This window comes from Amphibalanus amphitrite, unplaced genomic scaffold (assembly GCF_019059575.1).
Source record: "Amphibalanus amphitrite isolate SeventyFive unplaced genomic scaffold, NRLGWU_Aamphi_draft 001514F_arrow, whole genome shotgun sequence".
Taxonomy (NCBI): Eukaryota; Metazoa; Arthropoda; class Thecostraca; order Balanomorpha; family Balanidae; genus Amphibalanus; species Amphibalanus amphitrite.
In genome coordinates, this window is record NW_024883007.1 from 21200 (window position 1) to 32484 (window position 11285).

The following is an 11285-nucleotide window of genomic DNA, read 5'->3' on the forward strand; positions in this document are numbered from 1 at the left end:
CCTGAAAAACAAGGTCATATCTCCAAAACCAAAAATCACAGAAACTTGAAATTTTCAGTGGACATCAAGAAAGGATAGAGGAGCAGCTATACGAAAAATCAGTCTTCTAGCTCTAAAAATGTTGAGTGCAGAGCAGAAAGACTGCCTGGGGGGGTGGCAACCCCCCCCCCCCCCCATGTGCGGGCGAGGGTTAAGGGGGACACTGCCGACTTTTAGTCTCATTCTTTCCATGCAACGCCCATAGGGCCAATGCTAAAATGCTGAAATCAAAGGGGGGCACGGTGCCCCGGTGCCCTCCCCGTTCCGCCGCCTATGCCGTCAGAGCGTTCCGGATCTCAGATCTGTCCGATCTGTCCAATGCATTACACCAAGGTACTCCGTTTATTACTTTATCATGAAGGAAATCTGGTAGCTTTTGCTGTTACTTGTTATGGCGCAGCTTAGTCAAAAATGAGTGAGCGCGAATTTTGGCTCTGTGCGGGGGAAGCAAGGCGGGGGAAGATAATAAAATATCAATATTATTTTTTAAGATTAACTACTTACTCCTTTGTCGGAACATATTCGAGGTTAATAATTTGTGAGATTGTTAGGTTCATCTTCGAAAGTTAAGAATCGCAATTTTTTATGGAGATTGAAGGTATGGAATGGAATGAATGCCTAATCGTTGTTCCAAGTCTACTAGGACACAAATTGAAATCAAATGAATTTTATTTGGTGATAAATTCTGTTAATTCCTTGAAATGTTGACATGAATGTACTCAATTTTTTAATGCTTGATGTTTGCCTTGATTATTTTAAACAATGTCGGAAACAAATTTATTGTTCACACTAAACGCTTGCCGCTAACATAATTCTTAATTCTTAATAGAGATCAAAATAGCAAAATGCTCCCAAGATACTGAGCCTTCATCATATTCTATAGCTGATTCGGATTCACTGCTTAGGGACCGTTAGATTTCCTGGCTTACTCTGTTATCTCAGCCTCTTTAATCCAATAAACATTTCGTTCATGCAATGTGAGGATCAATTTAGTTTCAATTTCACTAGCTATAACAATAATAACATTCATTTTAAGTTTGGTCTCAAGGGCTATAGATAGTGTGGTCGTATGCATCCTACCTAGGTGTTTCGTTGAAGGATTTATTCTTTATTTTCTTGTCCTGCCGAAATTGTATGGGCTCTGCAAGTTAAATATTTGACAACTTTAGGCTCAAAGCACTCCATTTTCCCAGTCTGGAACACTCTAGGGAAATAATCAACATCGTGAGCACTTAAAGGGACCCTCCCACCTTCAAAAAAGTTAATGAATTGGCATGAAAGTGATGTCGCTCGGTTCAGAAAGAGCAAAAACGAATATCTACCAAATTTCATCGAAAAATATTCACCGGTTTTCAAGATATTAGACTTTTACTTTTGTTTACTTTTTGGGATCTCCGCTGTTCCTAGCGACTTTATTTGAAAGTGCGGCATTTGTTGCGCGCAAAGCAGCATATACCACCGCGTGCTACAAAACGTTTTAGTCAAACATTTAACAGACGTTCGAAAGCCTGGTGACGTCATCAGATTCCCGTAATGGTTAAGAGATAGGGACCACGCTGGTCCCACCCTGCAAGTAAAGGGGAGAAATTTCTTGAACACCATAAAGCTGCGGGGGTTGCGACCAGGATAAATGGTGGTTTCTGAGCCTGGCCGCAAACTTGGCTATCTCAACTCAAAACTAATGTTAAGGTGGGAGGGTCCCTTTAAGTAGTTGATTAGTGACATTAGAGCCTCCAAGTGAAGTTCATGTTGGAGATTGGGCTATGGTGGCACATAGTTTACCAGAACAACTTTGAATGCCCTTAGAAAGAACATAATACCCGAGGAAGAGCACAGTGTTAAAATGATCAAAGAATAATATTATTGAGCATTGAGCATCTAATTTTTAAAGATGGCCATTGCTCATGAAAATGGGCTTGTACTGGGAGCATGCTCTGTGCAATACATGCAATTAGGAACATAAATGCTGGCAAAATAACAAAATACAAATCAAAATGAAGACACCATGCCTACATACAAAACCATTGCATAAAAGACACTAAGTTTGGAGCTGCTTTAAATTAACCTTGTGATTGCAATGCCTCTTGCTCAACACTAGCATACTCTCTCATTCTCATCAATACTTGTTCTCCTCCCCCAGAGCCGCGGATGTCTGCCGGTACCAGTACCGGCCCCGGCCTGCTGCAGCTGGCAGAGACCGCCTACCTGTCCGAGGGCGGCGCCGAGCAGCGGACGGCTGCCGAGACGCAGCTGGAGTCCGCCTGCCGCGCGGCGCCGGCGCGCCTCCAGCTGCTCCAGGCCGGCCTGACGCACCAGCTGCGGCGCCAGCTGCTGACGCGGCACGCGCCCGCCTTCTGGCGCCGCCTGCTGGACGGCCAGCTGCCCGCCGCCGTGGACAGTCTGTACGAGCTGGTGACGGCGCGCGCCGCCGCCCTGACGCGCCTGCAGACCCTCTGCGAGCAGCTGCAGGTACCGCTGCTCTGCCGCCGTGACGGGGTGCCCGACCTGCCCGCGCTGCACCTGCACCTGCTCGAGAGCGCTCTATTCAGCCAGCTGGCGCCCGGGTTCGCGGATGCGGTGCGCGAGTTTTTCGAGCGCGCCATGGCGGCGCTGCGGCCGGACCGGGAGGACGAGGACGGGGAGGAGGAGGAGGAGGACGGTGGGGAGGACCGAGAGGAGGACCCGGCGGCGGCCGCGCTCCTGGCGGAGTCGCGGCGCGTCTGCCGCCGGCTGAGCGAGCTGCGCCTGCTCGGCCCGCTGGCCGGCGGCGTGGTGGCCGACCTCATCTGCCGACAGATGGCAGCACGGGTCGACGCGGTGTGCCAGGCCGGGTTCACGCGCGGCGCCGTCGGTCGCCTGGACACCTGGTGTGAGGCACTGCTGGCTGACTGGCGCCGACTGCTCGGTGATGCCGCTGAGTTGGAGGCGGTCCGACCGCGCGCTGTGGCCTTCATGTACCAGATGTTCGCACGGAGGAGGATCGCTCAGCTATTTGACATCATTGTCGATTTTCCCGACTCGGGCCCGGCGCTGGAGGATCTCCGTGTGTGTCTGCAGCGGAGTCGTCTCCGCTCGGAGCTGGTCACATCACTGCGGAAGGCCGTGGCCACTCGGCTGCTCCACCCGGCAGCCAACACGGAGGACATTCTGTCAGCGTACGTGTCGGCGGTGCGCGCGCTCCGTCTGCTGGAGCCCTCCGGCGTGCTGGTGGACCTGGTGGGCGAGCCGATCCGGCAGTACCTGCGCGGCCGGGAGGACACGGTGCGCTGTATCGTCGCGTCGCTGACGGAGGAGGGCGGCGGACCGCTGGCCGAAGAGCTGGTGCGCGGGGAGCCGGTCGCGCCGCCCGCCGACTCCGACATGACCGACTGGCAGACGTGGACACCGTACCCGCGAGACGCGCCGCCCGCGCCCGACGCCGGCGCCAGCTCCCAGGCCGACATCATCTCCATGCTGGTCAACATCTATGGCAGCAAGAACACGTTCGTCAAGGAGTACCGCAAGCTGCTCGCAGACCGCATCCTGAAACAGGCCACCTACGATCTAGACCGTGAACTGAAGTACTTGGAGCTGCTGAAGCGGAGGTTTGGTGACGCAGAGCTGCACGAGTGTGATGTCATGCTGAAGGACCTGTTCAACTCACACCGTATCAACTGGCACATTCACTCTGAGGAGAGCCGCCGGCTGAGGAGGCAGACGGAGCCGCCCCCCGCCGCCCCGGCCGCGCCCGACTCCTTCCCCGTGCACTCTCTGATCCTGTCAGCTCAGTTCTGGCCTGACTTCCGCGAGGAGACGTTAGCTCTGCCCGAGTCCTACGAACGCTGCCTGGAGGAGTACACCCGTGAGTACCAGACGCTCAAGGGTAACCGCACGCTCTGCTGGAAGCGCCACCTAGGGACTGTGGAGCTCGAGGTGGAGCTCCCGGGTCGCACGCTGACACTGAGCGTCACACCGGTCCACGCTGTGATCCTACACCACTTCCAGTCGCGCCCCGCCTGGACGGCGGCTGAGCTCGGTCAGGTGATGAAAGTGCCCGTCTCGGCTCTCCGGCGAAAGGTGGCCTTCTGGTTATCCCAGGGTATCCTCACGGAGCCCTCCCCGGACCACTACCGACTGAACGAGGGAAGCGGCGCGGCGGCGGCGGCGGCGGCCAGCGGCGGAGAGCCGGCGGCGCTTCTGGAGGATGACGCCGACTCGCCGATGACGAGTACCGAGGATCAGAAGGAGCGCGACCTGGAGGTGTTCTGGAACTACATCGTCGGCATGCTGACCAACCTGGCCTCGCTGCCGCTGGAGCGCATCCAGGCGATGCTGAGACTGTTTGCGATGGATGGCGCCGAGCAGTGCTCCACGCAGGAGCTGAGAGCGTTTCTGGACAAAAAGGTCAAACAGCACAAACTGCTGTTTAGCGGTGGACTGTACCGGCTACCTAAGCCATGAGGTGGAGATGGGGTGGCTGATCATAAATGACCTGTGTGCTGCCTCAGTGATGTGCCACTATTGCTCTATTTTGCCGTGTGCCACCTGACTTGGGACGGAGTTTGCGAGGTGAGCTCCTATTGGTAAATGTCTGGTCGAATTACGCCAGCAGACTCCACCTGGCGCATCTAATAATTGTGATAGACTGGCGACGGCCGATTGGGTGCTACTGTTTATGTATTTTACAATGTACATACGTTCGGTCTGATGCCGAGTTCAGGTCAATGTGCTTAGCTTGTGTAACAAACTGCTGCGAATGTGTGTTATGACGATTGCCTTTATTGATTGGGTGACCTCAACATAGTTAACTCACATTGAAACAATCTCTGTCTTGATGCCGGGAGCTGGAATTGGTCGTGGACTCTGGTGAGATTGGACGTAACAACAGTCACCATGTTTGCCCCTAGATGGCAGTACCGACCGCCGTGGAACCGTTCTTATTCATTATCACTTCTCAGGCTGCCTATCCTCGGCGGTAAAGCGCTTTCGTCAACGTCTTGTCACCAAACCATTAAAAGGAATGCTTCATTTGCATGTTCATCATTACACAAACCGTACCATATTCGTGCAAAAAAGGTTTCGACGTTGCCTCCGTTTCCCGAGCTCAGTCACCAAATGGCTGTTAGGGAACCAACTGCACTGAACTCGATCACTGTCAATGTGCCTGCCTGGCGATCTTATTTGCATGGGCCATTGACCTGTCCGTACTACCTGAGTTGGAGCGGTCGTTCTTTGCTGTTCTGCTGGTGTCGTGCTGACTGCCGTTCCTATAGTGTTCCGGGTGGACGCGTGACGCAGGCCCATCACTAATTGGCCGGTTGGCGTGACTCGTGACGCCGGCTCGTGACGCAAGGACCGTGACCACGGCAGCCGGGTCGTGACGTGGCGAAGATCCGTGCGGCACGCGCCCACGGGTCACTGATTCGAAAACTCCTGGACTGGACTATCGTGCCCTACCTGTGAATAGTTCGTTCACTTAGCCTCAAAGCTCCTCTAGGGACGCTATCCATAGCCAACAAATAGTATGCCCCGGAGTTTGATGTCAGCAAAGCAGAGTTCTCTAACCTACTACCGAGGACGAGGTGACCCGGAAGAGGCATGTATCGTGTATGGCCACATACATTTGTGATGTGGCTTTCACGATGTTAACCCTCGCATGCGTGCGGCGTTTGCGAGCTTCTAATGTGTAGAGGGGGGGGTCGGTTGGACCCCCTTGCCGTTTGGCCCCTGATCGAGCTACAGCTTTGCGGAAAAAACGAGCGTGTTGCCCGTAACGAGAGGAAGCCGATGATACCCAATTTTAAGGTCCTAGGACATTGGTTGACCTTCCAGGTCAGGTCAATGACTCAAAGTCGGGAAAATCGGGACCTGTTAGAAAGTCGTTAAGTGTGGCTTCGGGGTGCTGATCACGAATATCGTGTTAGTTTTGACCCTCGCCGGCACAGGCCATTTTGAGTCCTTCGACGGCACAAGGGGGGGGGGGGGGTTGGTACGACCCCCCCTCGCGTTTGGCCCCTGATCGAGCTAGAGCTTCACGGAAAAAACGAGCGTGTTGCCCGTCACGAGAGGAAGCCGACGATACCCAATTTTAAGGTCCTAGGTCATCGGGTGACCTTCCAGGTCAGGTCAATGACCCGAAAACCGGGAAAATCGGGACCTGTTAGAAAGTCGTAAAGAGTGGCTGCCATGTGGTTTTCCGGGGTGCTGATCACGAATATCGTGTTAGTTTTGATCAGAGATGATGTCTTTAAGCATTGAGACCAGGTCGGGTCAGGTCAGGTCAGGTCAACCGGTAGGGGTTGTGACGGGTATTCGTAATACGTGTCAACCGCCTCGGACAGCTTCGTAACATGTTACGAAGGCACCAAAACTACTTCGTAAATGTTCAAATGGTTGCTAAATTCGAATTCAGCTCCAAAAACTAGCCTAGAAACATGTAAAACTCTGGAACTGGAAAATGTGAACCGAGGTCACCCGAGGTCACCAAAGGTCAATGACCTGACCTGACCTTCAGGTGACCTTGACACCCACCCCAATGCATGGGAGCAACATCAAATCACATGTTTGAACGTTTGAAACCACGAAAAGCTTGCAAACGCGTGGCTAATGCGGGCCGACATGCGCCGAACCGCGATTTCGGCCAAACATGGTCACAGAAAAGAGGTCACAGGTCAAAGGTCATAGGGGTCAGGGTCATGAAATTTTCAGGGTAGGTGTAAAATTGATCAATGCGAAGGTACTGAAAGTTTCGTGGTGATCGGCCGCTTTGTACGCGAGTTATTCGCGAAAAACCTTAGGGGGGGGGGTTGCATCACCCCCCCCCCCCTGTGCCGGCGAAGGTTGATCACAGATGATGTCTCTAAGCATTTAGACCAGGTCGGGTCAGGTCAGGTCAGGTCAACCAGTAGGCGTCGTAACGGGTATTCGTAGTACGTGTCAACCACCTCTGACAGCTTCGTAACATGTTACGCAGTCAGCAAAACTACTTCGTATATGTTCAAATGGTTGCTAAATTCGAATTCGGCTCCAAAAACTAGCCTAGAAACATGTAAAACTCGATAAAGTGAACCGAGGTCACCAAAGGTCAATGACCTGACCTGACCTTCAGGTGACCTTGACACCCACCCTAATGCATGGGAGCAACATCAAATCACATATTTGAACATTTGAAACCACGAAAAGCTTGCAAACGCACGGCTAATGTGAGCCGACATACGCGGAATCGCGATTCCGGCCAAACATGGTCTCGGTAAAGAGGTCACAGGTCAAAGGTCATTGGGGTCAGGGTCATGAAATTTTCAGGGTAGGTGTAAAATTGATCAATGCGAGGGTACCTACTGAAAATTTCGTCGCGATCGGCCGCTTTTTACGCGAGTTATTTGCGAAAAACCATGGGGGGATACGCCCCCCCCCTACACATGCGAGGGTTAACCATGCTCAGTCAAAAATGTGTGGGCCCAGTCATAACCGGTCTTGTAACCGCAGGTCATCTAACAGCCCATTACATAATAATCTCCGCAACCGTAAGTGGTTAAGCGTTCTGAGGAATATCATCATGAGAAGTATGCGCATCTGGCTGACCTTATCCTCACTTCTGTATGGAAATATGAAATTGCCAAAATAAATTACTGTATTAAAAATCGATTTTTAATACAGTAATTTATTTTGGCAATTTCATATTTCCATACAGAAGTGAGGATAAGGTCAGCCAGATGCGCATACTTCTCAATCTCCGCAACCTGTCAAACCAGAAGTTGCTTAGGGTTATATCGCCAGTTCCTTGAAGAAAAGCAATCAATCTTTCATTAATCGATGCATGTAACAAAACAACTTCAATAAGTATCTGGTGTAATATCGTATCAAAAAGCATTTAACGCAGATCGCGGTACAACGTCTTACAAAGACATTCCTATGAGAATCAGCAATAGCTGAAAAGTTCGTTAACGAAAACAGCCATCAACTGGTACAATCTCGTGATACATCCCCAAAGTACACAGTGCCAATCCACTAAGTGGCGAAGACATTCTACAAATAAGCGAGTCATACAAATTTGACGAACAGGAAGACATTGAAACATTCACTGTACTTGGTATCTCATCGGTATCGCTGCACCACTTCCGCCCCCCCCCCCCCCCAGGCGTGCTTTCGGTCACGATCTGAACCCGTCAGATCACGGACGTGTCACGGGTGGAGCTGGCCGCTCCGCGCCGCGGCTCCGCCCCGCACGAGCTGAGCCGGTGACGGGTCGGACCGGTCCGGCCAGGGGATGGGCGGGGATTACACCGGGCACCGCTAGTTCCGACACGGAGACAGGCAGAGATTTTGTCACCACGGAGAGCCGGGTAAGAGCAAGTTCCATGTTGACAACAGGGCGGTGGATGAATAGTCTAGCAGTAATATGAATAATTCATACCATAACTGGCTGCCTTGAAATCGGCGAAAAGGTGTGCACATATCACTTCGCAGTTTTACGGTGGCGTCGAGTATCAAACGGAGAGCATATACAGAGACGGTTCAACCTCATACAATGCAGTAGCCTGGCCGACAAATAGTATGCCCCTTTTCGATATGTAAATGTCACCAAGCAAACGAGCTGAACTTCTAGCCGGTCCATGCAAGAGTATTACGCCAGCTGATACACGATCGAACGAACGATCACCTCCCATTCTGACCATCCAGACATCTGATATAAAATAGCATACAAAACTCCGAGACAAATCCCAACAGCAGTCCAAAACAGGCCTCCAGACTGGCCTAACCAGCAGAATCCCCTCTTCGAGCATGCACAGAAATCCGACGAATTCCAGACATTACCCTGCAACAGTGCAACAGTAACTACCCACTGACCACTTAGACATAAGCGGACAGCCAAGCACCTCAACCTTCCCCTCATCTTCCCCCGCACCCCGTCACTGTACCGCTCCGCTCTCTCAGAGCTCGTCTCGGGTGAGCTCTGACGGTTTGTCAGCCATGTCGCCGCCGCCGCGCGCCACCCACGCCGCGTCCACGGCCTGCTGCACGTGCGGGAAGATCTGCGGGATGGTCACCTTGGGCCCCCAGGAGTGAGTTACCCTGCCCGTGTGGTCCACCAGGTACTTGTAGAAGTTCCAGTCCGGTGGCGTGGACGACTGAGCTGTGGACCAGGAGGGGAGGGGAGTTAGAGAGCAGAAACAATGCATAGGACGGCAACTGATACAATAATTCTGCTCCATTTCATAGCCTGCTACTGAATATGAGACTGCAATGGAGATCAACATCGATATGACGAACAGGAACATCGACATCGACAGTAGACACCTACTCAATGTTCAATCGGAATATTTAAAAGGGTAGCTGCGATCAAAAAATAAAATCAAACTGTCTGCTGACCGGTCGGCTTACTATGTTGATTTTCCGACGCTATCAAGCAGTTAGGAGAGAAATTCCATGATCAGCACGCACATCTACTCGAATGGGGATCAGCCGAGAGATCTAACTACACATGAGAGCACAATGTACCCTTACCCCAGCTCTCCCGTCGCTCTTCCGTCGCGTTGTAGCCTCGGTACTCACCGATGATATTCTTGTAGACGGGGTGAGCGTTCTCGCCGATCGTTTCCACTTTGTTGAAGATCGGGAACTCAGAGTTATAGTTGACCAGGATGAACTGTTTGATCTGCGCCGGATCACCCGGCTCCTGCTCGCCGAACTGGTTACACGGGAAGGCCAGCACGCTGAAGAGGTCGCCGAAGGAGAGGATGTCGTGCAGCCGAGTGAGGTCCCTCAGATGGCCGTCCGTGAAGCCGCAGAGGGATGCAGTGTTTACCACGAGCGTCACCTGACAGATGTAAGGTGTCACATCAGAGTCCGAGATATAACATCCGAGCATAGCGGCAGGTTCAGGTTGACTGAACATGCATTTTTAATGCACTTCACAATGCACTTGACTGACATTTACAATGCAATTCAAATATGCAGCAATGTTTATCTGTAATATTGTCATTGTGGAAGGGAGGAGTGACTCTCCTCACCTTCACAATGTCCCATATTGTCCAGTGTCCACTTTAGATTTGATTTGGGAATCTCATCCATTCCTACTTCATGCCTCTGGATAGGTGCTAGTATACTCATATTTTTGCATGTTTTTGAAATAATAACTGGATCACATTCAGATAAAAAAGTAACAGGCAAATTAAACACTTCAGTGGCTGCTGTACCACCATTGCCTAACTAGCATAAATTGATATCAATGTAGGGAAGCAATAACTGTACTTGAGCAAATGCAGATCATGCACGCTTTATCACAGTGGCGGATCCAGGGGGGGGGGCAAAATGGGCATTTGCCCCCCCCCCCAAACAGCATGATTTTAACATTACGCCTATGGACGATGCATGGAAAGAATCAATAAATTTTTATGGTTTGCCCCCCCCCAAAAAAAAACTCTGAGCTGGATCCGCCTCTGCTTTATCAAATTCTTACCATTCCCTTGAATTTTTCAAATTTAACTTCATTTCCATCAATATCTTCTGCAGAAAGTTTAAAATAGTCATCTTGCAGACTACATTCAGCTAGCTGGTTCAATAATACTGTCATGAAGAAAAATATTAAGGTCTTCATCCTTGTTCTGGAAAAGAAGAGAAATCATGGTTACAAAAATATCACAAATAATAGGTACATAATAGCATCAGTTGTTTATCATCACAAATATAGCAAGTTAAGGAAAAAGGCATAATCGGCTTGATCAGCTGAAATTGAAATTGAAATCTTCACGTGATCCAAAGCTGGCCATAGTGCTTGACACTTGGCAGGATATGATTGGTGTCAATATGTGCCACCAAATATTGAATTCAACTGAAATATTGGTCATTTAATACCATGCACTTGCCACGTCACCCTATTTCTTCGCGCCATGCTGAATGCTGATGCACTATCGTGTCAGTGTGGCGAATCGCGCTTGTTTTGTTTGCTGTCACTTGTGAATCGATTCAGTGTCCTTACCGATTTAATTACGAAGTGGAAGAAGCCCGGACTAGCCTCCTTCTCAAAGCTGGAGACGAAGGAGCCGGTTTGGCACCCAGTTCAAATGATGCAACGCCTCAGTTCTGCAGAGACACCGGCGTGAATGACCGATCCGCCGCCAGAGTTCACACGGGGTCATTCACACGATTCACACGGGATATTGTTTGTCTTAGCTGCGCTATTTCTGTCTAGAGATTTCTTGTTTACTTTTCAATCTGGCAGCAAAAAAAAATGAAGTAATTCCTGGAAAGACTGGAGAAACTCTTTA

General features: G+C 50.9%; 2 protein-coding genes across 2 annotated transcripts; one reads left to right on the top strand and one right to left on the bottom strand.

Annotated features, from left to right (window-relative positions):
* The first annotated feature begins 336 nt into the window (after positions 1-336).
* Positions 337-4838, top strand: LOC122373542 (anaphase-promoting complex subunit 2-like). The gene is made up of 2 exons (XM_043351732.1): positions 337-637; positions 2180-4838. The coding sequence occupies exons 1-2, from the start codon at positions 625-627 to the stop codon at positions 4477-4479; spliced, it is 2313 nt and encodes a 770-aa protein (XP_043207667.1). The 5' UTR covers positions 337-624; the 3' UTR covers positions 4480-4838.
* A 3011-nt stretch (positions 4839-7849) lies between these two features.
* Positions 7850-11178, bottom strand: LOC122373544 (glutathione peroxidase 7-like). Its single transcript, XM_043351735.1, has 4 exons — positions 10997-11178; positions 10478-10622; positions 9571-9835; positions 7850-9151 (listed from the first exon to the last, which is right to left on the bottom strand). The coding sequence occupies exons 2-4, from the start codon at positions 10613-10615 to the stop codon at positions 8949-8951; spliced, it is 606 nt and encodes a 201-aa protein (XP_043207670.1). The 5' UTR covers positions 10616-10622; positions 10997-11178; the 3' UTR covers positions 7850-8948.
* Positions 11179-11285: the final 107 nt, after the last annotated feature.

Bases quoted from the DNA above. Each gene is read 5' to 3' on its own strand.
- LOC122373544 (XM_043351735.1), bottom strand. From the start codon at position 10,615: ATGAAGACCTTAATATTTTTCTTCATGACAGTATTATTGAACCAGCTA. The intron at 9,836-10,477 runs GTAAGAATTTGA...TACATCTGTCAG, and splicing joins TTGAAAAATTCAAGGGAATG to GTGACGCTCGTGGTAAACAC. The intron at 9,152-9,570 runs GTGAGTACCGAG...CCTGGTCCACAG, and splicing joins CGTCTACAAGAATATCATCG to CTCAGTCGTCCACGCCACCG.